General features: G+C 40.5%; 1 protein-coding gene across 1 annotated transcript; it reads right to left on the reverse strand.

Moving 5' to 3' along the window:
- On the reverse strand, positions 1-27,786 carry POMGNT1 (protein O-linked mannose N-acetylglucosaminyltransferase 1 (beta 1,2-)). The gene is made up of 22 exons (XM_075616231.1): positions 27,643-27,786; positions 23,017-23,238; positions 20,284-20,386; positions 18,996-19,108; positions 15,629-15,694; positions 15,009-15,122; positions 14,266-14,383; positions 13,527-13,625; positions 12,777-12,904; positions 11,956-12,026; positions 11,479-11,554; positions 9,241-9,324; positions 8,840-8,881; positions 7,078-7,136; positions 6,730-6,802; positions 6,052-6,180; positions 5,793-5,918; positions 5,031-5,095; positions 3,986-4,030; positions 3,517-3,652; positions 2,978-3,087; positions 1-2,683 (listed from the first exon to the last, which is right to left on the reverse strand). The coding sequence occupies exons 2-22, from the start codon at positions 23,176-23,178 to the stop codon at positions 2,596-2,598; spliced, it is 2,007 nt and encodes a 668-aa protein (XP_075472346.1). The 5' UTR covers positions 23,179-23,238; positions 27,643-27,786; the 3' UTR covers positions 1-2,595.
- Positions 27,787-27,873: the final 87 nt, after the last annotated feature.

Here is a 27,873-nt window from a genome sequence, read left to right on the forward strand (position 1 = left end):
GGGGGGGGGTGTATATATAGTTTTATTTTTTTTCTCATGGAGCTGGCTGTTTTTATTTAAAATAAAATTTGGGAAACTTCCACTATTTAAAAATCACCGGTATTTTAGCTTGATTTTTACCATAGCTTTTTGATATTTCCACAGCAGAACTATTTTATAACTGAATCCCGTGAATAAGAACAGATGTGTGATTATGAGAATCTGTTTTTCCAGTTCATATTTTACAACTAAAATTTCCCACATGCTATAAAGACTCAATAGGCAGAAATGTGATTCCTTACTCATCAGTTACTGCAGCACTCTCTCACACGGCTTACGAATGCCAAGAATCAGTAGCCTTAGGACCAGACCCACAAGGGCTCAATGCCATTAACTGGACGTTATCAAAATCATTAACGACTTATTTTCCCTGAGGTTAACACCTATCCACAAAAACAGCGGTTTATCATTTGCATAGGCTTAACGCCATGTTGAGGTAGCACCGCCTTGCATTAGCTTAAAAACAACATTATTGGGTTTAGGTATCTCTTACCTAGAGGTGACGTTGCACCCATCCAGACCCTGAAATATAGGTTTTGCTTGAGAGGGAGACAGCCTCTTTGCTACAGTCCCAAGTGACTTATAAATCACCCCAAACACATTTATTCAACATGTGGAGAGACCTGTGTACACAAAAGGAACACCTGAGATATGCAAATATGAATAACCAAATTACATTTAAAATGACAAATTAGCATATTTCCCAGGTATCCCGTGTGTGTTTGGGGACATATAGAAGTCACTCATAATTGAAGCAAAGAGGCTCTCTTTCGGATGGGAAAAACTAGCGTCTCGTTAAACTAGAACAGGCTTTTGTGGATATCCCTTGTTAGATGCGACACCTTATTTGCACATCATTAGCACCAACGGCCGTTTCCAGACGAAAAACAACACTTAACTGCATTCGTGAGTTTTGAAGATGCACGTTCACAGTTAATGAGGCGGAAACTTAAGCTAACGCCTTGTTAAGTCAATAAACAGAGCTTTGTGGATCGGAGTCTAAATGGTGATTTTTTGTGTCCGTTTCATTTAAAGAGCTCCCTGGTTTCTCAATAGGATAGGTGCCGCTAAACACTTAATGATTGTACGCCCTTCAATTCTGCCGGACACAACACTAGTTTTTCAGAGCACAAGGGTAATTTATTATGAAGGACATGTACAGCATCAACCATGCAGCTTAGTGCAATAATATATAGTCTTCCCTGGTCTAAAATCTCCTTCACGTGTTAGAAGGCACAGAAACTAACGCCACACAAGCCACTCAGGCATTGAAGGAGCTGTGCGCCATTAATGCTAGGTTGTTAATCCTCTCTCCAGTCAAACGCTACAAATGCACAGGGCTAATAAATGCATTGGAAAAATAAGAAAAACCTATTTTTACGGAGAAACAAATATATTTAACTGGCCAGATATTACTACGCAGCACTTCTATTACAATAATGTGTTAAGATCCAGTTAACGCTTCAACAGACCTAGTTTAGAATAGAGTCAGTCAATCACAGCTGCAGATTCACCCACCTATGCTTCTATAAACCTTGTCAAATCTGATATTCTGCAGAATGGACACATTAAGGAGCTTTATGGCAGTCTATGTCGAGGTTAAATTCTGTGAATCCCTTTTCTACTTGCAACATGCCTTAGGACTCCAGCACTATTCCAAATAGGATACAGCATTGGTCATCTACACACGAAACAGATGAAAGTCCTAGCCCACAGACACTTGTGTCCCTTATTCCCAAACACACACGTTCTGCAACCATCTTAAAAGAGCAAACGGCATACATCTAAACAGGGAGGAGGAAGAGGGTGATGAAAGATGTTTAGGCAGGTGAGCCAGGCAACAAATTGTCGGTATAGCAATAAGGCACTGCAGAGCTCCACTACGGTCAAGAAGCCCGATAACAAGTAAACTACTGCAAAGCAATTTCACTACAAATGCTCAAGGATTAATATAGGTTAACCCCGGGGACGGTTGATCTGAATTGATACAGGTCAGTCCATTCGGTAATAGGCCTCAGCCAGTTTTCAAGTGAGTGCAGACACTGGGCAATCTTCATACTCGTACACTTCATGTGAAACAAGGCTAAAAGTAAAATGTGCATGGACTCAATAAATAATGGCGTCTCGACAAAAATTACAGATCAATAAGTCTCCTCCCCAATAAGCAGAACAAGAAAGTCTTCAATCGTGATTGCAATGTTAGAGTCGGGGGAATCTTAAATACAAAGTATGCGCAGAGTGGGAAGAGAATGTAGTGTTTCTTCTCTCCAATGTCTTGCTTCTGACTGGCAGTTTATTTTTTATAGGGGAATCAGCAGACGGACAGCGCTGTAGAAATGCCCCCTTCTCAGAGAAGTCAGGGAAATGTCAGTGGATCAACCCCCTTCATAAAAAATAAAAGAAAGTTCTGAATTTACAAAATGCTGCAGACAGGACTGTGCTATCCCACAGCCAGCTGGATGTCTGGGATCGAACGAGACTTCTCTCAAGTCCCAAATACAGTGCTGAAACATGCAGGGTTCGGACGGCTTCTTCTGGTCAATTCAATTGCAGGTGTCAGGACTGGTCTACTCCAGCAACAGCCACTTCCTCTTTGGGAGGAGGTTCCAGGTAAATAGGTGTCACAGACAGAGGCTTCTTCAGCCTGTCAAATAAAACAAAAACTTAAAGGTAAGAATTGTTTTTTATGCTAGTTGCAAAAAGTGAAAGCTCTTAGCCAGAAGACCTTCTTGACCATTTGTATGGTTGCATATTTACCATTGTATAAATTATATATAGTAATTACATAGTATTATATAGTACCTTAGTAAAGTAAAGCCCTGAAATAGTAGCTATTGTATATTTTATGGTATTCACTGGGTAGTTCTCTTGTGGTTACCCCACTAGTAATAAAAAGGTTAAGTAAACTTTTAAGAAACCGAAGGGCATTGTGACTCACGCATAAGGAGAGTATGGGAACCCAACCACCAGAAAGTGGTTCTTCTTTCGGAAGAGGCGCCAGAGACCCTTATGGTTCCCTCTGACATCGAGGTCCCACACATGCAGGCACTGCGAAGGGAGACAAATGTAAGCAAAAAAAATATATGTCCAAGTACACATCCTACGATGGAGGCCGACTGCCAGCAATACAAATCGGAGCTCCACTCTAGAGAAAAGAAAGCGGCTACAACCAACTTGTGTCGGCTTCAATTGGGAATGAAGCACAGAAGCGCATTAAGTTGTAAACCTGCTCACGGATATTCCAAACGTACTTGGATCCACACATTGTGTCTCTTGCCACAATACTTGGACAAGAGGATCTATGTGTTATGTCAGCTGCTTTCTTCCCCCTGCTGTTTACAATCCCCTGAAATGTAAAGATCTTAATAAAAGGGTTGATGAGTAATAATAAAAAAAAATATGCATGGCAGGTCTGCCTATTGACCGAGCGGGTAATAAGAGGTTAACCAAGTAAAAAACGAAGATTATTGTGGGTACCTTGGCAAGCTGAGTCCAGGTGGTAAAATCAGCTTCCTGCTCCATTCTGATGTACATCACATAGGTTTTTCCTTCTGTGTCTGGGATGAAGGAATCCTCACAGGGGTTTTTGCTGTGATCTAAAACTCCCGCCTCACTGAAAAGCAAGGGTGCCTAATGAGAAAAGACACACACACACTCACCAACCCCCATTCCTAAAATCAATCCTAGAAATGGGCATATTTCTCACCAAAATTTGAACTAGACACAAAACTGCATTTCACATTTTGTAATATTTGCACAGTTTTATTTAAAAAAATAAATAGAATATTAAAAAAATAAAATAAAAAAAAATTGGAGAAAGCTGTAAAAATTACTATATTTGATAATTATCAAAAAAAAATGTCCATCTCTAGTCGATACAAGAGCACTTTCAGGAAGTAATGGGAGACCAAATTAAACCCCCTTCACCTTTAGCCAGGTTACATACCTCAATATTCTGTTGATTTCTATTTCATACGCATCCTTTTTTAAGCTGGACAAAGAACAGACACGAGAACACTAGTCATTGAATGCAAGAAACTACAAATCATGATGGCCTAATACAAGGATTTAAATTAAAGTTAAGACATCCTATGTTTAGGGTCCAACAAAATCTAGCTTAGCCTCAGCATTCCATATGCAGAGATTTCCCTTACAGTGAAGGTGCAAGCAGGTGTGTGATTGCTACAATCTTACGTCAACTCTCTAAGAAGCAAGGATTGTATATTTAGAGAGATGACAGTCATTTCCTATGATACTGTAACCACTTACTCTAGTAAACTTCAGATAAAGGAAAATACACCCAATTAGTTATTTACCAAAAAGATTGCTTTTTATTTAGTCAGGATATGCAACGAGATGAAGAGATGACGGAGTAGGGCAGGGTACAGTTTTTTCCTCTACCCTCCTCCACCTGCCCCTGCGCTCCCCCCCCTCTCCCCATCTGTTTTTGTGCCTACGTTTGTGCTTGTGAGAGAGTTGGCATGTCTTGAGAAAAGCTTCTGGTACTTTGGTATTTTTCCAACAAACCAAAGATTTTGCATTTTATTGCCAGGCTCCCGGTTGAATTAGGTTAGGCTGTAGAAAACAAATCTATTGTAAAAAGGACTTTATTGGTTTGTAAAAGAGGTTGGCATATTGTCTTCAAAGCAATTTTCAGCAGATAAAAAGTGGAATATTTTGTTTGAAGTGTTGTTCCACAGCAGGGTGCCCACAATTTGCACAACAGGAGCAGAGTGGTCAAGGTCAGCATTGACCTTAACCCAGACATGAACATTTATATCAAATCACATCTTCCCATGACCAGCTCCATCATTACCAATGGATTTCAATGCCAGTGCTGGGATCACACCCACCTCTGCACTAAGCATACACATGCAGGTTATAAAGAACTATTCTGTTAGTGGATGCTGTCTGAATAATCTACTTTATACATTAGTGCAGAGTAAAATAAAAGGAAGGACTTTGTTGTATTTTAAAAAGTAGCATCATACCTCTCCACATGTGTTAGCTGCACATTAGGAACGGTGTTGAACTTGTGCTTTTTAAAGTAGGCTTCCTTTATAAAAATAATAAAAAAAATACAGATCAAATGTTAAAGAATTAACCAAAAAGCCACACTATTTGCAAAGAACAAAAGCTGGAATACAAAAAGACAAGTGTTATACAGTTTGTGTATTCTCAACTGCACTAATGCTATAGAGCCTAAAATGGCTCATTATAACCAAATACAAAAGCTTGGACCCTTAATCTGCTCAACTTTTTTATCTGCCATTACGTGTTTGCTGAAAACTTTTTTGAACGAGTTATTGATATGGAAATCTTTGCCATTCGCATGGTTAATGTAATGCCACTTTATAAACCAAACAGAAATAAGCATACAGAGTGTAGAAAGTTGAATATGAAAGCAGAAAAAAAAAAGTTTCTCTTCCTCTTCACCTTACTGTGGTAAAACAGGTCTCATCAAGTGAGACGGCCAGAAGAAAAAAAAAAAGCTCCCTCCGTGTTCCCAACAGTTAAAGTGGATGTCAAGAAGCTTGTAGATACAGTACCAACAGGTGTATGATAAAACAGGTAACCCCTGGAAGACGTGAGGCATTGCAAAGTACTCATTAAATGAAGCAAAGGAATTTCCAGAATAAAAGAACATGCTTAAGGGTAGGAACAGGTAGACAAGGGAAATAATCATACTTCTTCCCTTAAACAGCAGTGAAAATGGAGATTGTTCAGCAGGGGTCATCTGAAGGTTGACTTACATGGAAATATCCATTCATGTTGAGACCCACAATGCCGAAATGATACGACCTTGACACGTCTGGGATGAGGCACTCCCGACCCTTTCTCTGCTCTGGCATTCGCATCCACATATCCCAGTCCCACAACTATTAGACACATGAAGAACAAGGAGAAACGAGGTAGTGAGCATGGATGGATCCAGTTAAACTTTGTGACCCAGGCATTTATAGTTCACATTGCCCGATTGGCAAATGAAAGAAATAAATACAAATCACTTGCCTTTTCTGGAGTCGGCCACTTTGGTTCCAGTTCGTCCTTGTAGAGGCTTTTTCTTAAAACCCACCCCAGGCCTGGCATACTCTCCACTCTGTACAGAAGGTTGGGGTCCTCAGCAGTATGCTCATAGCCCTAAAACCATCAAGACTGTCAGTGGAGATTGCACTTAAAGCAAGCTATCCAAAGGACGAAGATCAAGGAAATTCTCTCTGAAGCTGCTTTTGAGGGGGTACAACAGTCCTACATGCCCTGTAACTTGTTTTAAGCAGGCGCACCACAAGCTCAGCAAGGTAGTAGGTAGCTCTAGCTATGTTCATTATCACATGATTTTATACCCTCTGTTTGGATGCCATGTGTCTGTCTCATTAGCTTGGTCAATACCAAGCCTACACATTAAAGATGAGGACAGAGAGGATCAATTACTGAATGTGGTGCTGACAAAAATCAAAATAAATGTTCAGTTGTCTGCTGGTTTCTGACCTGAGCCTTTTTTGGACAATAGGAAGAGCTTAGCAGGAGACTGCACCATACAGTTATCACTGGAACAGATGCAAACGCTTTATAGCAAAGTTAATGATGTGGAATATCTTGCAATTCAGCAACAATGTCAAGTTACATGTGTGACATTTGACAAGTCAGAAGTCATTTTTAATCACAGTTAGGATGTCTACCATTACCAACCTGATCATTCCATGCAGAGATACAGTAAAGGCTCTCATCCTCTTCCAGTAAATGGACAGTCTGACTCAGGAAACTAGATCAAGAAAGATCAACAGCTTTGTCACATGCAAAAACAGAGCAATACACAGATACTGATATTGACTTGGCTAGCATCATGAAGCATACATTAGACTAATCAGATTCCCAAACAATAGTATGGGATGTCTTCACTAATCTGGGCGATTTCAAAAGTATATAGAAGTATATTTGCAGTGTTTCATGCTTCAAAACGCACGAGAAAACAAACGGTGCGGGTACAGAGAGCTTATACACAACAGACAAATAATAAATAAAAAGACCAGTGTGTACCTGAAGAAATCTATTGAAATGTCCAGGTCTTCTTCAAGGACGATCACAAACTTGGCATCCTTCAGAATGAAAACAACGAGGACAAACTAGTAAATATGTATCACAACAGATGACTTCAGTGGGTATTTACTTGACATATTTACAAAGCAAAGTAAATTCAAGGGAATGGGCCATGTGGTGACTTTCAGCGCTGGAAGAGGTCTGGTGGAAAAGCACGGCTTAGTAAATATGGTCTCTAATAGGAATATGGCCAATTGCATGCAAATAAACAGTTGCATAATTATATTTTTAAAAAATGTGCAAATTACAGATTTAAAAAGAAAGAAGGAAAATATGGCATGGAAAAAGAGATGCTTACATAAGATCAACCCACCTCCAAATTAACTAAAAACCCAACATATTTACCATGTCTTATATCATGCTGCATAAAAGCCTGCACAGCTTCAACTATTTCTAAAAGTTCATTTAAATTGGGGTTTCAGTTACATATTTTGATCAAAGTGTAAGCTTGCCCACCAAGCCAAGGTAGCCCCAATTCAGGCAAGTCCTACATTCAAATGTATTTTTCTTTAACCTTGTCCTCCGAGTTGAATTTCTACTGCGTCTCTTATTTTCACATATACTTTGCCGCTAGCAGAGCTGCTACGAGTGGGCGGGAGAGGACTTTAAGCTATGAGGTTTTTTGGTCACACCTCAAGCATCACTCTAGTAAATTAGAAACCAATGTAAGTACTATGTATAGAACACATGGAACTGGAAGACAAAGGTTTGCCATAAATGAAACAATAGAAGAAGTTTGAAAGAGCAATCTAAGTGCTTTATTTTTTTAAATATTTATTTTTAATTCTTTTCAACAGGATTGAAGCAGGGGTCTCTGAGTTGAACCCCCTTAATTTCAGCTCCAGGGATCCACTGCTTCCAGAGATACTTCCCTCCATAGGGGGTACCGGTATCTCTGATTTTTACAGCTCCGCGCCCCAAAGTGCCAATAGAAAGCTGCACCGGATAAGGTCACCGCTTCCTATTGGCCCGCAAGGTGTGGGACCTGCGAAAATCTGGCATAATGTAAACCCTGGATGCGAGTCGAAGCGGCTATCGGCACGCCCTACGGAGGCAAGTAGGTAGCAGGGGGTTCCCAGAGCTGAAATGAATGGGGCTCAGCTCCGGAAGACACACTATTTCAATTCTATGTAAAAAAAAAAAGAAAAAAAGGTTTAAAAAATAAATAAAGCGCTTGGATTGCAACTTTGTTTCAATCCTTTAAATGATCGCAAACGTGTTTGTCTTTCCCACATGGAACACGTATGGAACACGTATGCCACTGCCAAAAAGTCTGAATTATTCATTCATCTGCTTGATTGAGCAATTTGCACAACAATGCTTTAGTGCTCTGCAATGCTTTATATTATACATCCTTTAAAGCGACAGCACCATCTAGTAATATTAAGTATAAAGGCATGGGGCATTAATTGTAAAATGTAAAGAAAACAAACCTAGAAATGTTATTGTGGCAATAAGAAATTAATTAATTGTTGCAATTCCCACCTCCTCGGCTGAAGTCCGAGTAATAGAAGTAGTGGATATCCTCGCCCACCCTCAGCTCAAAACACCCCGAGGCCAGCACTGTAACTGGCACACAAGCTATGGAATTCAGGGATTAGAAAGTGAAAGTGCGCAAATGTTTGCATGGGCTATACAGAAAACACTTTTTCCAGAAAATAGAAGGTAAATTGTGTCTGTGGTAATAATACCCGTTACTCACCGGATGCAAATTAAATGTGGCAGTCAAACTGGCTTTGTAATGCTGTGGGTAGATTAAAAAATATATAATAATTCAACGGGCGAACATTTCAAAATGAGTGTCGCCATATTAAATCTGATATGATGTCATACAGTTTCTTGTGTCCCTTTCAAGGTCTAATAAAATATAATGTATACATAAAATAGAAACATAAGTATCAAACCACTAGCACTAAAATCACCATTGTAACTTCTAACAGACTGAACTATCAAGATACAGTAGTAACAGCATTGCCATGAAAGTTCCCAGAAAAACACATCTTTCAGCTACTCGCTAACTAATGGAATGCAGTGCGGCTTGATGTTTCCCAGTTGGCATACAAAAACTTCATACAGTATTTTAGAACAAAACAGCTTCTTTACCTGGGACACGCGCGCATTCTTTATGCTTATGGGTGTGTGCTGGATGCCTTTTAAACCATATAGTTCCACCACATCCATTGGTTCCTTAAAAAATAAAAAATAAATAAAGAAAAGATAGATAGATTCTTGTAAGTTGTGATATCATTTAGCAGACCAGAGTTAGAGATCTTCCTAGAATAAATCACATAGAATAAATCACATAGAATTTGAAGGCAGATATGAACCACTTGGCCCATTTTCCTACTGAATGTAAAACCTGACCCGATCCTTGGTTTCGGCTGATGTCTATCCCAAGCATTTCTCAATTCCCAATTATTCCTCGTCCTGGAGGATCTATGGATCACCCCAGAACAAAATGACAACCGTCTGGCCAAAGTATCGCAGCCTTTTCTCCAATACCTTGATGTAGCTTTTGTGTTGTTCTTCGCATAAAAGGGCAACACATCCTCTGCATTTCTCTTACTAAATATAGTGTCACCTGCTTTAATCATTGTAATACAAGACCCGTAATAGTCACAGTATCCAAGTCATCCCTCGTCATTATTGCAATTCGTTCTGGGATTTTATTTCCCAAACTACGAGCGTTTATACCCAGACTTGTTACTACTTTACCTAATCCTTCCCATTTCCCCATGCGCACCTTCTGCCTGTTTTATTGATGTATAAAACATTTAAGACGTTTTCTGTTCTCTGGATATGTTTCCTGTTTTAAAGTTCAGCTGAAATGCTACATCTTGTTGGGGGGTGGGGGAAGGGAGGGGTAGTTGTATTTATCCTGACTCATTTCACTGCCCCCCTTAGGGCTGTTCTATACAGCATGCGGCTGAGCGTTCCTATGCGAACGCGCGTGCACGTGCCGCATGCTTTTCATGTATATAGAGCCGGGAGCTGCAGGTTAGTGTATATGTGTGTGTATGTGTGAGTATATGTGTGTGCATGGGTTGTGTGAGTGAAAGCAGGTATCTAGATAGATTTTTTTTAAAGGAAAAAAAAAAAGTTTAATAAATATTTATTTATTTTGTTTTACAATCCTTGACACACACACACACACACACACACACACACACACACACACACACACACACACACACACACACATACGAAAAGATGAATTTCTTCATCTTCGCCGCTGTCTGTCGGCTCCCCTCTCCCTGCCGTGCGCGCGCGGCCCTTCTATAGAAAGGCTGACTGACGTCAACCAACTGAAATTCCGCGCGCGCACACGGCACTATAGAACGTGCCATAGCTAGTTTTCCAATGATGCACCTGAACTGTTCACTGAATACCCTGGTTCCCCTCCAAGATGTATGCAGTTAATCACTCATAGGCCTAAATACCTCCAGGTAGAATAGCTATATCCAATAAATGCAGATCCCTCTTCATACCAATTACAGAGTAAAAAAAAAAAAAAAGCCCAAGAATCTCTGGGTTGATCCTGCAGACTCGATTGCAGCTCTGCTAAGATGCGGCTATTTTGGTTTTCATATAATTTATGAGCATCCCATGGCCATTAAGTCCCAGAATTTAGGTTAAACAGAAAGGTGGTTTTCTGATCATTGCATGTTTTTAGCCTCACTAAATACATGCAGGTCTGTTTTCAAGTGGCCATATTAAATACTGATAAAAGATATTGTAACATGGGGGGGAAAAAAAACAAACAAAAAAAAAAAAAATGTTAATGGACTAAATGTAGATATGGTTAAAAAAAAACTAGATTTCTCCTTACATCTACAAAGAGCTTTCATGATCCATAAAAAAATTTTTTTGCCACAATCATGATGAAACATATGGAAATTATTACAGGTGAACAGTTAGATTGAAATACCGCTAATTTAGCCTTAGTCCATAGACACTGAAGCCGTGCGGAGGCGCGCTGAGGCTGAGGGAAAGCGGTGCTTTCCCTGGCCTTAGAGCGTGCGCCGTCCGTGGGAGTGTCTGGGGGGGCAGGCCAGTGACATCACGGAGCTGGTTCGCCCTCATTGGGCGAACCGCTCATGTGACTGGCCATGCGCTCCCGTGAGTGGCAAAACTAAAGATTTGGTAAGACACGCTTCCGCAAGCGTGCGCGAGCCCCTGCTAAAGCCGCTCTCATTGCGGCTGCAGGGGCTCACTGGTAAGCATGCGCGCGCCTCAGCACGGGTCAGCACCTCTCCCTGCACCGTGTCCGAGGCCTTTAGATATCGAAAAAATGATTATGTGGCCAGCATGCAATCTCTCAAACTATTGTTTAAGGCAAACCTCGTAATAGCCGTCTATGAAGACTGTGATCATCTGCGGGGTAACACCCTGGGCTGATAGTAGGGAGCGCAGCATTCTACACGATAAAATAAAACATTATATTACAAACGGATTTAACACCAGCATTTATGGAGTGGCTAGTTGTGCTGTAGTGCACTGTACAGGCACAAAAATCATTTAAAATGTCAACTACTTCCAAATCTTCAACAACTTTGGAGGTCCATGTCTAAAAGTTTTTTTTTTTTTAAATGTAAATAGCATGTCTTGTGTAGCCTCTAATTTCATGCAAGGGCATTCTCCTGTGAAAACTGTACAAGTACAAAACAAACTTATTAAAGTTACATTACTGAAAATATGCACTGTGTTTTTCACCTTAATATTTCATTTCTGAGGCACAGATACCGACGCCGATGGTTAGAATTCTGCAAACACATTTTGTTGCCATATGCCCCGAATGTCCTTTTAATTACTGCTCACCTGTACAGGTAGTTGGGTCTATTCCCAGCAATAACAGCCACAGGCACATTGGACACTTTGTTTTCTTTCAGCTGAAAAGGTTAGTAAAATAAACACTAATGAGCCAGAAGCTGACAAAGCACCACATGAGTTATTCATTAACCCTCATGAAAAAATCTACAGAGCCAAAGTTGCAACTACTTTTATGGCACAAGATAATAACCGGAGCTTTGGAGTTGTGCAACGGCAACAATTGTGGGATGTGCCTACGATCTACAACCCTCAATCGCCAGGGCCAAAAGTAGTCCAGCCAGCAGTATCCTCCAGAAACGGAGAACTGCAGAACGGTACCTGAACAGATCACACAGACCGTCTTACATCCACTACAGTACTACACAGCACCCGACAATGTAGACGATGTAAATGTATAATGTGTATAATTCTGCGGTGTTCAAACGCCTGCTGGTTTCAAAAAAAAAAATAATAATAAATAAATTAATTACAAAAGGAGGATGCTTTCAGGCACAGTGAGCAGCTTTACTTTTCTAGCGTCTACCCCTCTAAGCATAAAACATTTGCAATACAGTATGGACTTCCATATACATATAGCGGGTTGCATGGATTTCAAATAGCACAATGTATCCCACAATAACTCTGAATTTTACATGGTATCCAGAGGATTCAATATCAATGTCGGTGCAGAACATGACAGCATATTCCAAAATATCACATAGGAAACATTGAAGCCTGCAACATCTCTGTACATGCACCAAAAATACAATTTGACTGATACAGAATCTTGTCTTTTTAAACTTGACGCTATGTAATATACATGTACTTACAGGGTTTGGGTTAAATTCAATAGGCGTAGGGTCCTTACAACTGCAGACACTGCCATAACCCTCCACTTTACTACAGAATCTTTTCCGCCTTCGGTTTAGCTCTGTATCAGGCCAGTGACATTCAGCATCTGTAATCAATCATATCTTTTACCATGAACATCCTTTCCACCAGTAGTTACATGGGGCGTCTCTAGTGAAATCGTTAGAACTATGGAAAATAATTTTATAACATCCTTTAAAAAAAATTAAAAAAAATTGGTATATTTTTAAGAATTGCTCTACAAGTCAACGCTTAACTCTGCAAACTTAGAATAGCTTTATTATCGTTTTCATCAGTTAAGTAGGAATAGCTTAAAAAGCAGCTGTGCAATTTGCTAGTGTGCAGCATAAAAGTTAGAGGCTACATTTAAAAAGCATTTGAATATATGTTACATTTTTAAATTTAAAAAAAAGAAAATTGAAAGTGCAAATAATGTAAAATCTTCTATATCACTTAACTGCAAAACAATATAAATGACTATACTTTCACCATAGGAGATGCATCAGTGGGGTAACAGAATTTTATAAAAAAAGCATTGCATCTTATATGGACATCAATATTTTGAATGAGAGAACTAAATACTGTTTAATGTAATTTGTACCAATTGTGGTAATACTTCAACGGATTTCCAATTCCTTTGTGCAGTGGCGTTCAGAGTAATGGAATGTCGGACTGAATTCAGAGCTAGACACTAAAATCCTACAGCCTACCCTCGGGAGGGACGAGCTGGATATCTGTCTTCAGGAGGACTGGGTCACCCCAAGTGGACAGCGCCGGTGATTTTGAATGCTTTTCTCCAAAAACCTGCCCTACAAAAAAAAACACACAACGGCTTGTTGCAAATAACATCTGCATATACAGGCATACCCTGCATTAACGTACACAATGGGACCGGAGCATGTATGTAAAGCGAAAATGTACTTAAAGTGAAGCACTATTTTTTCCCACTTATCGATGCATGTACTGTACTGCAATCGTTATATACGTGCATAACTGATGTAAATAACGCATTTGTAACAGGCTCTATAGTCTCCCCGCTTGCGCACAGCTTCGGTACAGGTAGGGAGCCGGTATTGCTGTTCAGGATGTGATGACAGGCGCATGCGTGAGCTGCCTTTTGCCTATTGGGCGATATGTACTTACTCGCGAGTGTACTTAAAGCGGGGTATGCCTGTACAGCACATTGAGTCATTTATATTTTTCATTGTACATTGGGAAAAAAATGGAGCCTTCTTTATCATCCCCAAAAATACCCATCTATGGGATGCTACTTCTAAAGGAGAAAGTATCTGTAGAAAACACAGCAGTGTGCTACTTGGACATTTTGTAGCACAAACATGTACATTAGTTGAGGCCTCATTTCTGTAGCCTGATAGAAACATCCGTATAGAGAGAGACTGAAGGATGGCTAACACTAGAAATGCTGCATAAAAGTGCTGCAGTTTTTACCTCCTTTTTTCACCACAAATGTCCACATGTCCCTCCAGCCCAGAGAAGGTGCTACCTGGCTGCCCAAGCTCTTCAGGAGGTTCTTAGCCGTGTCTTTCAGGTGAAAAGAGCCCTCATCCTGAAAAGACCAGTCATCGTTCAAGCTGAATGCTTAGCAATTATATTTGTTTCTGCAAGTCAAATCGTTACTACTGTATATGGATTGCACTTATAAAATACGGTAGGCAGGTTATAGTTATAACATTAACTTGAGATTTTTTTTTTTTTTAAAGTCTCTTTTCTTTGGGGGAGAACGGTAATATTTGGTCAGTTCATGCACTACCTAAAGCTATTGGTAAAGTAAAAAAAATACCACCGCTTCAATGTTTTTTTTTAAACAAAAAACACATTATTTCCCAACAGAGAAAATGGTAAATTAAATAAATAAATAAATATGGAAACAGAGGTTTCTGGGGTTCTGCGATTCAAAAAAAAGCACCCACTTTATTATCTCTGTTTAAAAAATATAATTGAATTCTACCAAACAAATATAATAAAATGCAGATAACCGATACACCGGTCATATGAATGTTATGAAAATGAGGTTTGCAGACAGTAAAAAGATAGTACTGTATTTAGACAGACATTTAAAATCCCTCATTAACGGACTAAAGCTTCTAATGTGTCAATCGTACCAAAGAGGAAGGAGGCGGCAGTGGTCTGAAGTAGTCCTGGCTGTTTCGCTTTGACGCGCATGTCCTTACCTTGACAGTAAAGACCAGAATGCGTCCACGGGCCACCATGTTAAGGAAAAGAACCATTGCTTCGTCCTCATGTGGAGAATATGTGTCAAAGTCTCTCTTTGCCATCACGTGGCCCTATATAGCAAGAGAGGATATATGTAAGTAGCTGCGAGTGTGGTAAAATCCAGTCAGGTTAATATGATGAAATGCTGATATTACAACAACTGAATCCGTTTGAAATAGGAAGAGCCCATTTAGACAACACGCACAACTTATCTTGTGTGTAAATAAATGTAGGTCAACCCACCTCACTAAGAAGTGTGTACTTCTTGTCATCATAGGACTAAGGGCTTCATGACTATGTTCTTAAGGAATGTAACATTTCAACACAAATCCTTAGTTTGGGATACTCGCCAACTTGTAGTGGGGATGTACAGGCTTAATGGGGATGTACAGGCTTAATGGATGTTTATATTACATTAAAATCAAAATCAAACGCTAAATAAAATAAAAGCCTAAACAGCAGTAAACTGCAATTTGTTGTTAATAGGCCCCAGCGAAGGGGTTATGGAAGTACTGGTCAGAAGCACACACTGGTTTCATGCAGTTGCACTTGTTCTTCTGCAAATTCGACATCGTACCGTTGCTTGATTCAACACAATCACATGGATCCCTCTTCCTTGTTCCGCTGCTTCGTCTTCAAGCACCTAACAAGGGGTAAAATAGTTGCACTGTATATGAGAATTAGCTTTATTTTTGGGAAACTATTATAGGCTAGAATTTTTTTTTACAAATAAATTCTGCAGCTTTGAGGAACAGTTCTAATAGTAGAGACATATGGCAGCATAGAACTGCATAGATTCTACTGAAAGACCCCAGTGTACCTTTAAACGGTAATATAATACAGATAAGATCAAACAGCACAATTTTAATAAAAGGTTTCAAACGAACAAGTGGGTGTGATGTACTGTAGCACTTAATCCCCACAAAAATGATTCTACTGTATAATCCACCTTTGCTTTCCCTTATCCCAGATACTTCATCGTAAATGTATTAGTTTCCAAAGTGGCTTCTATAAACTGCTTTATAAAATCATGGATAAAAACCTGAAGAGAGCGCAAAGCGCAACTCCCTTAGGGAAGTATTTAATGTAAAAGCACAGAGATGCCCTCTCAAACAAAGAAAACATTGCTTCGTCAGTGTGTTTATGGTTGACTCCCTTCCCAGGTTCACCACCACATTCAGACTATGAGCGGCGTCGAGAGAGCACCTTTCAATGCCTCCGTGTACTGACTTGCACACCTGTGGCATCACTAGCAATTCTACCGGCTGTCATATCAAGGGTGCGTTTTACATCCCCTGTGCTGCAATGCCGCTCACTCCAACGGGTGGTTCCGCCGTTGAGCAACACACTGATGCAGGCCAACGCGTTTCATAGCAAATGCTACTGCCTCAGGGGGAAGGTTGGATGCCTATATTGAGTGGGATTGCTTTGAAAGAAGCTGATGTTAAATATTTTGAAGTTGACCGTACCCACCACCAGAAAGATAATATTCCATATGGACCGAAGAGAATTTGTTCGGGGCAGGAGGATTTCTTAGACCAACCAGAGGATTTGAAGACAAAACGTAAACAGTATATAAAAGATACATTAGTAAAGAAATCTTTTAAAAAGAAAGCTAGTAATTTAGAAAAGGAGATAGTTGATAACATATAGGAAAGATATAGAGAAGAGATTGTTAAAACGAAGAGGAGATGGGTAGGAAGGATATACTCTTTAAAACAAAATATCACCACATAGTTAAAGGGGTTAATAAGATGTTGAAGAAACATGGACCTTAAAAATTGTGTCTGTTGTAAACCATATTACTATGAAACCTAAAATTGTAGGAGAGCAATTAAAAATATAAAAAAAAGCTTTAAGCTGTGAGAAGTTAAGGAAATGTGGCAGCCACCCAGAGGAGAAACTCAGTTTGCTTTTATATAAGTTAGACAATATCGTTGTAATTTTGCAGAATATAACCATAAAGATTTTAGTTCTCGTTCCACAGGGTAATTTATGGAGCTCATTCATTATAATACCACTTTTGTCATATCGATATTGGAATGCCCCTGTGGGGATCAAATGTATAGGTAGAACGAAAAGAATCCCAAGGGAACATTTCCTAGAACTTCGGAGGAATATTCTCAGGGGAGATTTAGCTCATGGAGTATCTGAACATTTTAAAGAACAAAAAAAAAAGTGATCCAAAAAGGTTTTGCTGGTAAATCAGATTAGAACCCATTGAGGTGGCTTTCTAGAATAGATTTCTGTAGATGTGAGACCTACTGTACTGGATTTTTAAAATAAATACCCTCTCCAAAAGGGTTGAATGAGGGAATTGATCTTGTACCATTTATTAGGCAAATATTTTGATTTTGCATTATTTTAGGATTTTATTTATATTGGCTGATATGCGATTTTTGTTTGTATTCTAAAGAATGAAAATATGTACTGTACAGTATTTATATATTGTATTGAGTATTGATGTTGGTAGAATGTTTTTAAGGAGACTGGTTTTGATTTTAGAATACATTCCTATTTTAGTTCATCTATTTTTATGGGCCTATACAGATTTTTGCAATTATTTGTGCTTTTAAATATTTTTTTTTATTTATTGGAACCAATTTTTGAACTATGGATTTAGGGATAATCTATTTTGAGATGAGCTTCACAAGTCATGACAGATTTATAATTTATAGTTCATCATTTGGTTTCCATGGTAACCAAAAAACATAGATTGTAAGCTCCACGGGGCAGGGCCTGTGTCTGCAAAAATGTCTCTGTAAAGCGCTACGTAAAACTAGCAGCGCTATACAAGAACATGCTATTATTATTAGTGATTAAAAGGTGGTGCTAGTGGGCGGAGGAAACTACCACCTGAGTTAGTGGAGCGCAGGTCATGAGACTTTTAAAGCAACACGGATGTGATGGTGTAGAATCTCTGGAGACGTCACACGAAACGACCCGCTGAGCACCACTCACAGTGGTCTGAATTTGGTTGTGAGCCCAGCAGTGAAGGCCCCATTAACCCACTGATAGAGCCCCTGGATTTCTGTACATGTGTGCGAATGCATCCGTTGTAAATGTTCTACGCCAATGAACACTGCCCTATGAGAGTTGCACTTCTTGTGCTTTTTTTCCAGGTTGTTCTCATCCATATATTTCAGGGGAGATTGAACCCTTATTTTTAAGAAACACACATGGTTTTGTTTGGGACTTTTTGCTCATTCAAATTATAGCTGCAATGTGTTTTTTTCCTATTTGTCATACTTTTTAATTATGTTCTTTTGAATGTTCCCATTTTATGATTGTTTCACATTCTAATATTGTTTTCTTCCTTATATTGCACGTATGCATAGGTTTTAGATAAAGTTGATACACAGATAAAGAAACATTGTTGTAAAAATATATATTATATGATTAGGATGGATCAACAGAATTATTCACTTGATATACCAACATTGGTAATGTATTTATTAGACTCTTGATCATTTGGGCAGATCATTTTGCGTGGCCTTTATTTTGGAAGTTCCTACATGGGTGTTTTCTCCTCAGCAGAGGACTACATTTATTTTTTTTATTTTTTTATAAACCATCTAATCACTACAACTTCAGAATCACTGCAGCATTCTTTAGCTAAATAGATTCTTTTTTTAACATGCTGCGATTGTTATTGCGCTATTGTAGTTTTATGCTTTTATATATCTCAAACAGCTAAAATGACAAAATGATGAAACAAACGTGAAAAGTGGTAGTGTTTTTGGGACTGGTATAGGGCCCCCTCTGTAAGACAAGTGGTCATTATCTGCTGACTACAGTACGTCTGTTAGAATATCCATGTTCAAAAGACCCCCATGTCACACACTTTCTTCTCTCCCACCTGTAGTGTGACGAAGCAGAAGACCAGCCTACACTTCTATGCAACTTTCTCTGAAGAGACAAAAGCCCTCTATATTTGGACTCACCGTAGTACCATCCACAGCTATGTAAACCTTTGACCGACTGGAATAAACCTCGATGTCCAACACTTTCTTACCGCTGGCCGGACGACGAGGGGTTTCCACATTTTGTACAACATCTGAGCACAGGAGGGGGAAAAAAAAATAGTTAATTATTTTCTTGACACGCAAGTAAAAAAACTGCAAAGAAACCCTGTAAATACAGCCTTTTCCGATGCATCTCTAAGGTATGTTACGGGAAGTTCCATCTGAAAAGGAGTTTGGAGCCAAGTGAAGATTATGTGCTCCCAGGAGCCCTCTGCCGTTGTACTGAATGTGAGGCTCATTTTGAATGTATCAGCAGGAATACGTCAAGTGCATTCATCCCAAGCCTAGAATAACTAGCAACCAAACCACTTAAGTCAATTGGTCTATGGATATTTGTTGAGACAATGCGCTCATGTCTCTCCCTTGCTGTATAAAAAACAATTAAGTTAACAAACCGTATATTAACGCCTATAATAGGTCGTTTGCTTTGAAATGGTTAACCTGTTCTTACCAAATTTATCTGCACTGTATCCCTTTATACATATTAGAATTATTAAAATGTATTTAGGAATAGTTATATTTATACTGCTGCTTAAAGGCCTCGTTGCGTAGGCAAGTAAAATAAAATGAAGTATGGTCTCACTCAGTTTCCCTTTCTACAGGAGTTTCTCTAGAGCAGAGGTGGCCAACTCCAGCCCTCAAGGACCACCAACAGGTCAGGTTTTCAGGATATCGCTGCTCCAGCTCGGTCGAAGACTGATCCTCATTGAGCAATTTGTTCTGAAGCATGCATATCCTAAAAACCTGACCTGTGGGTGGCTTTTGAGGACTGGAGTTGGTCACTCCTGCTCTAGAGCAGGGGTGCACAAACTTTTGAAGCCGCGCCCCCCTGCCTGCTCCCTTCACTACTCGCGCCCCCCTTACCTCTTAGGTCGGCATCAAATAACGGCACGTTGCCATGGTGCCGCCGTCAAAAACCGCCGCGGGGCCACATGACCCCGCAGCATCTGACGCCGTGCTGCTATATCGGCACGTCACACCTACCACCTGAACCTCGGTAAGTTCAGTTGCAGAGACCTCACGCGATCCCCCGGCATTTCATTGCCTTGGGGAAGAGCGCGGGGCCTCTGCAACTGCCGGCGCCCCCCAGAAAAATCCAGCGCCCCCCAGCTCTAGAGCTTTATCCTGCAGCTTTCAGAATCTATTGAATGATATCAGTTTCATCCTTGTGGATTTAAAAAAAAAAAATACAAAATCGGACACTCACCATAATCTTGTTCAATTTCGTCTTCATTTACAGCTCGCCTTGTGTCCAAAATCAGCTTGATGTTTACAATAACTGTCACAAGCAGGAAGAGAACAGCCACCGTCTACACAGGAAAAAAGAATCATCGTACAATTAAGAGATGGAAATCTTTCCAAAGGTCTTGGAAATAATTGCAGGAAATTTAAGTATTGGTAAAAATAAAAAAAAGTCTCATATTACAACCATTATTTCCTCCAGAGGGGGGGGGGGAAACGACAAACACCTTGAACACACTAACAAATATAAAATACTTCCCTTCATATGCCTGCGACGACAAAAGAAATGCTCACAATAGCATGTAAAAAGAAAATATATTACAACGCGTCATTACACTTTGTGTTATATAGAGATTACTTCAACAATATGCTGGCATTTGTTGCATGAGTTAAAAACTGCGGAGCACAAAAACTTTCACCAGACAGACTAATGCCATTGGTAACAAATGTTGTCAGATCTGGGTAGTGAGATAAACGAATGCCAATATTCTTGAACTATTTACATGTAATTCCTATTTTTCCTCACACGTTTAATTAACGTGCGAAGAGACTTGTGCGTCGCGATCTGATGATTTTGAGAGCCAGTTGTGGAATGTAGTACAGGCTCCTCTGTGCAGCAGAAAAGTTGGAAGCAATTTAAATGAGTGGAAATAAATCTTCTCTAGAATGAGGGAAACTGCATCACAGCACACTGCACAGAGAATACCCTTTCTTCATGTAGAATAACGGCAAAAAATTATCTCATAGCATTCGATACTATTATAATTTATTTATAAAAATGTTTTACCAGGAAGTAATACGTTGAGAGATACCTCTCGTTTTCAAGTATGTCCTGGGCACAGAGTTATAAAAAAATACATGATTACATTAAAAGAACAGGGTTATACAGTGAATTCACAAACATTTCATGGACAGATAAGAGTTGGAAAATTGGGTACAGGGGATAAAGGGCTTATTAGTTTCAGATTAAAATAGAGCAGCTTTAACATCAGCGAACGGCAGCAAACGGCTCACACCCTTTGGCTGCCCTTCAACTGCGCCAAAGGCTATCCGCCTTTGGGGCAACGCAGATGTACACTGGGGTGGTTGAAATTGAATCTGTTGCAGCTGGAACAAAAAGATCTTTTCTTTGTCCCCTTGGCTCATTAACATTCCAGTGGGTGGGGTTGCCGATTCCACAAAGAACAAGCACATGTTAACCCTTAGCACACTGGTCCTGTGCAGAGGGGAGCAGTTCATGGAAGGGCCCCATCAGGCTGTGCGCCTAATGGTCTGCAGTGGCTGATTGTCTTGACGATAACCGTGCAATCACAATTGAAGTCAATGAGTTTGTGTCTGATAACCCAAATTACATCTCAAGAGCACCCCCAATGGTGTGTAACCTACCAAGACAAATGTACCTTCCTGCAGCACATAAGGCAGCTTATTGCAGTCTGGTTAAAGGCTTGAAAACAACTGGAATACTTGAGCTGGAAAGTTCTCTAAAAGCTACAAAGGGCTTTTCTCTAAAGAGAAAGAGCCAACAGCATTAACCGATGTAGAACCAAAACATAACACGTGCAGAAGCTTAAACCATTTGGATGACTTGCATCAAATAACACCAAACAAAGAATAAAAAAGCCCAATGCCACTTCCAATATGACAAAAATACACAGTAAAATACTTATATATTCTCTTGAAAAGGGGCCATTTCGTTTAACCCTTTAGCCAAAGTGTCGTAAGCCTGTGAGCCACCTCAAGGCAGACCCTGCTCACAGGTCCTAACACTACCAGATACAATAACACCAACAGTATGTTCATCTACAGTGCTGGATGGGTCCGCACAAAAACCGTCGGTCATTTTTGTGTGTTGCATCCAAGATGCAAAGTATGCAATGCAAAGACCACACAAATATACCCTAGAGGGACAAAGCAAAGCCGAAACCTCTGAAAATTGCAATACCTAGCAACACTGAGCAAATAGAACAACCCAGGTCTTTTCATTCAGCTCATAAACATTTTGATACAGGTTGACGTTTCGGATCTCTGTGGAACCTTTTTCAAGACAACTGCACAAGTGAATGAGCAAACCTCAAATACCTTTCCCCAGACATGGCAGGAGAAAGAAAAAGAAGTGCGGCTTATTGGTCAAACAGCTACCGCTCACCTCTGGTGTGGTTGCTAAGGAACAGACCCTAGCACAGGCAGGAGACGCCGGAGCGCCCGTGAAACTAAGTGAAGAACAAAGGGAAAAGGCTGAAGCTTCTGACCAGACATTAAAATACAGATTGATCCAAATTGTGTACTTTTTTTTAAAATATATACACTACTACATCTATGTAATAATTGAATTTAACCAATTTACTGCATGTATTATCTCAAGCTGTTTCACAGTCCCTAAAAAGCATTTTCTTTAAAAGAAGCAAAAAATGCAAAAATTAAATAAAATAAATGTTAGTTCTATTACAGCTTTGAAAACCTTACAATTCGCTGCTTTAAGTGTGAAGGATAAGAAAATGAAACAATGAATAAACAAAAGTGTAGTAAGCAATAACAGTGAATCGACGCAAACTGCATTCAAATGGTATAAGCTTCTATACACATTTAGCAACACCAAGAAAAATGGTATTGTTTTGCCAACAGGTGTAAGTACACCCAGATCCATCAATGTCTAAGTTGCAGGTATAATCCAGAGCACAGTACAGGTCACGATACTTACCTGGCACATTCGCCGCACCGCCCGGTGATTGCTCATTTTGTATTTCCAGGCCAGATACCAACTCCTCTTCTTGTGGGGGAGTAGTGGCTTTGCATGGTGGTTTGGGTCCCACTCATCCATGGTGTCAGGGCTGGGTTGGAGGTCTTGCGGGGTCGACTGCATCCGTTTCCTCTAGTCAAGGGCATCCACGGTGCTCTGTGCTCCTAACTGGCAGCATGAGTCCTGCAGTGACCAGACATACATAGACATCTAATTAGTAATATTCTTATAAATAAATATCACCAATCCTTGACCCACTGATACTTCCTAATACACACTAGTAATCAGCCAGTTGTAGTATTCACCCCCAAACAGAAAACTAAACTCTAGTATGATTTGATGCCATACACTATTACTTTGTATCTGGAAATAAGTCAAATGGTTATTACACATTCTGTATTCCTACAAATGTGATACACGACATCTGCTTCCACAATAAGTATAGATATAGGATAAAGTATCTGTTGTCTAAATTTAGCATAGGTTGAACTTGATGGACCTATGTCTATTTTCAACCTCATCTACTATGTAACTATGTAACTATGTAACATGCAATATGACCATTATGATAATACAGGTGGGGCCTCAGGGTGGTAGGTATGTATGAATAAAATTATCCACGGAAGGTGTGGTGTGTGAAAATATGGTAGCTATATTCAGTCCTCACACCTCCCAACCGCCCCTGATAATGATGGTCACTCAAAAGGTATATAACCCAGGCTGCAAAGATCTACAGCAAGGGAAAACGTGGTGGGCGCTACTCTGTGACGTCACCTGTCAGCGCGGCGGCGTGCAGACACGATCTCGGCAGTCTCCCTCAGTCCTTTCAGCGAGGAGAACCGCCGTTCTCATATGTTTAGCATTTGGTTAGTCTACCCCATCCGGCAGTTCACGTTCTGTGGTGTTCATGAATACACCACGCCGGGCGGGGGTCTGTAGTGTATATCAGAGCCATTATCTGTTTATACTTTGCAGCAGCTATCTATGCAGGCTATATCACAGACTGCTGTTACAAGATATATCTGCTGCATACGATTTTTAGCAGACCAGCTACCAGACCAGACCAGCTACCAACAGACCAGCTACCAACAGTAACAGACCAGCTACCAACTACACAATATTAACATAAGTTTGTAAACCTGCACACCTTTTTCGTTTGTATTACATTTAGTGTACATTTATTTTATATACTATACAATAACGAAATAGTTACCATGACTATGTAACCGCTGCCTTTACAGAGTAACCGAGCAGCAGTGCCTTGTATTACACACTGCGCTCATTTGACTCTGTATTCTGATACTAACGTATACCATTGTCACTCTGTTTGACTGGACACTCTGTTTTGTGATAAATTTATATAATGTATCCAGGGTCTCCAATCAACAGTTACTTCATCCTAGCTACACAGTAGTCTAGTTTTTGTAAACTACCTGTATTTTATTTGCGTTGCTTACCAGGATCATTTGGCCTGTGGAATTACTAGTGAGCATGGCTAGTATTAGCTCATAGTATCCACTTTATCAGGCTACAATCAGCATATCTGCTTTACCTATCGTTTTTACATCATTACCTATCAGCAAAGGGCATTTCCAACCTTTTCCCTTGCTGTAGATCTTTGCAGCCTGGGTTATATACCTTTGAGTGACCATCATTATCAGGGGCGGTTGGGAGGTGTGAGGACTGTATATACCTACCATATTTTCACACACCACACCTTCCGTGGATAATTTTATTCATACATACCTACCACCCTGAGGCACCACCTGTATTAGAACCATTCACTGCATGGTGCCAGTGCCTTATAGTTCCTCTATTTACCACCCCCATTAGCCTGGTATCATATTGGAGGTGGTTCATCTCATTAAATGTATTTAATATTTTTTTAATTAATTAATTATTAGTGTTGTGTGTTTATTTCAGTGTGTTGTTCACTCATTATTGCATATATCAATAAAGGTTAAATTTCAATCTGATTATACTATCCCGTCTTTGAGTGCTAGTCACATAGGGGTCTTTTCCACTTGCTTAGGCAAGTGTTACTTTCTGCCCATTATGATAATCTATCAACAGTGGTTCTTAAAGCTGCAGACCAAGCAATGTTCTACATGTGTATTTTTTTTTTAAATAAAATCAGTTATGTACTATGAGAAAATACTTGTAGCATTTTTTCTAAAAACAACTCTGACATTTTAATGTATTATAACGCAGCACGCGTGTTTTGTTTCTATAGCAACCATTTACAAAGTCACATCCCCTTCCTCTTCTGAAACAGGCACTGGCACACCCCTTTTTGAGCCTCCTGCCCCCTCTCTAGCAGTGCACCAATTGTATCTAGCGACTGCCTGGTTACATGATCCTCCTCACAGAACTTTGCATCTATGGTCCTCTTCTGCTGCACTGACAGCCATTTCGTGAACCCCCAAGCCAAATCTTCACTGATCGATCACAGGAGAATGGATCGTTTGGCAATTTAGCCAATTACTTATCATTGTGTGGATTGTATTGATGCACATAACAGGTTTTTTTTATTAAAACAGGCAGCTTGGAGTGCTCCTTTAAAACAGGGTTTTCATGTTTTTTCACATGTTATCACATAGTATTGCACAGTTGTGTTTTTCACCCAGTTGCCAGCGCTCCCCTCACCCTTTCAAACTGCCCTGTTTAAAAGCAGCAGTGCAAGATGACAATTTTTTTTTTTTATTATTTCATTTTTTTCCCCTTTTAATACGTGCATCAATACAATGATATGTAATTAGATAAGCTGACGATTGATCGGCGAAGATTCGGCTCGGGGGTTCACTAAAATGGCTGTCAGTGCAGGAGAAAAGGACTAAAAATGCAAAGTTCTGTGGGGAAGATCATGTGACCATGCAGACATTAAAAATGTCATTCAGAATTGTTAAAAAATAAATAAAATAAAAAATAAAAACCTGCTAGTATTTTCTCATAGTACAGAATGGATTAACATTAAAAAAAAAACAAAAAAAACAATGTAGGATATTGGAGCTTTAAGAAACCCTTGGGTTCCCCCGACATCCCTAGAAGTGTCCCTGCAATTTTCAGGTCATTTGAAAATTGGACCAAATACAGAATAATTAATAATGCATATGATCTCAGACACGCTATTAGAGAAAGGGCTGGGGTATATATTTATATATATATTATACACACAATAGACTCGCAGTCATAACTAATATACTTTTACACACCTGCTCTCAAATCATCAATACTGGCTAGCACATACTAACAGTTGACATCTAACTAAAATGCCACCCTGGTTTAGTGAAAAAGATCACAGACTGATCAAAACCAACATATTGTAACAAACTGATGCAACATATTGAAGGAGTTAATCACCTCGGCCCTGTGATCATTAAGCCACGAAAATTATTGTAGAAATTCCAACTGCATCAGCACCACTGTGATAACAGGTAAAATATTTAATAGAGAAGCCACATGTTGTAACAATAGGTGCAGTCAGTAATAGACACAATCCTGTGATAACCCCTATATACAGTCTGTTAGGCACTAACCCCATTGTAAGGACCGGTGGGTACAGGATGTGACTCCTCATACATGGGCACATTTCCAAAATATAGCAGTGACTCCTGATGCTATATACAGGCAGTCCTCGGTTATCCAACGGAATCCGCTCTGGAAGTAGCGTTGGATAATGAAACCGTTGTAAAGCAAGTCCCATGTTAATCAGTGGCGGTTAGCGGCGGATAACACATTCCGGCGTCGGATAACAGTCTATAGGGTTGCATTGTAAAGCGTTGGATATGCCATGCATTGTAAAGTGAAACGTTGGATAACGAGGACTACCTGTACTGCTAAGGTGGATTAGTAAATGAGGCCAGTGCCCCAAGGACATGGCAAACCCACCAAGTATGATGTCACAAGAGGACAATTCCAACACAAACTAGATGACAGCCCGAGATTGTGTGCTACTTAGGCTGGGGCCATGGTACAGCAGACCGCGCGGACGCTGAGCGAACAGACTGCCTTAAGGCAGTGGTCGCGTCCATGCATCGTGCGGGAGGGGGCGTGCGTTGCCCAAGAAATCAGTTCAAACTGATTTCTTGGCGCGACAGGCCAATGAGGGCAAACCAGCTCCGTGACGCCTCTCGGCACGCCCCCCACCATGGCCTGGTAAGCGCCCGCTCACTGACCAGCCTCCGCACGGGCGAAGGCACCATGGCCCCATCCTTACTCCTTGTACAGGAGCTCTCACTACTCATACATTTCTGTGGGAAAGCACCAGCAGGGACTGAATCCTCACACTGTGCATCCCTACTACTCATGCAAGCCCCACTGACCTCCATGGTCTGAGATAGGGGGGGGGGTCACCCTGAGTTCAAGGATTGGGGTTGAGAATGACCCTGCTAGAGTGATGGGTTTGGAGGGCTGTGATGCCCTTAGTAAAGTAAGGCTGACCCCCCAATAAGAGTGTTACCAGCCTGTGAGGCTGTCCCCCCCTCCCTGTAAGGGGGTGGGAGTGAGAATGGCGTTAGTCCGCGAGTGCCCATCACCCTGATGGGAGGCGTTGCCGCGCCCCCCTGACCTCTCCCCCCTCTGTGTTACCCGGCGGAGGCCTCGGCCCGTTCCCGTCTCTCAGGCCGCCGCCACCTCCTCTCATGATCGCTCCTTCAGAGAACGGGAGCGCGAGCAACCTGCAGCCGGGCGCGCGCGTGCTGCTCTCCCTCCCTCTCTCCCAGGGGCACAATGTCAACGCTCTTCCTATTGGCTGTGACCGGGCTTACGTCAAACGGCAGAGAGCTCTCCCAGGTCACGTGGGTTATTATATGAGCTCAT

This window comes from Ascaphus truei, chromosome 10 (assembly GCF_040206685.1).
Source record: "Ascaphus truei isolate aAscTru1 chromosome 10, aAscTru1.hap1, whole genome shotgun sequence".
Lineage (NCBI taxonomy): Eukaryota > Metazoa > Chordata > Amphibia > Anura > Ascaphidae > Ascaphus > Ascaphus truei.

Coding starts and splice junctions, on each gene's coding strand:
- POMGNT1 (XM_075616231.1), bottom strand. CDS start 23,178: ATGCAGTCGACCCCGCAAGACCTCCAACCCAGCCCTGACACCATGGAT. Junction 12,027..12,776: donor TTGAATTTAACCCAAACCCT/GTAAGTACATGT, acceptor TAACCTTTTCAG/CTGAAAGAAAACAAAGTGTC. Junction 6,181..6,729: donor TCTCTGCATGGAATGATCAG/GTTGGTAATGGT, acceptor TGATGGTTTTAG/GGCTATGAGCATACTGCTGA.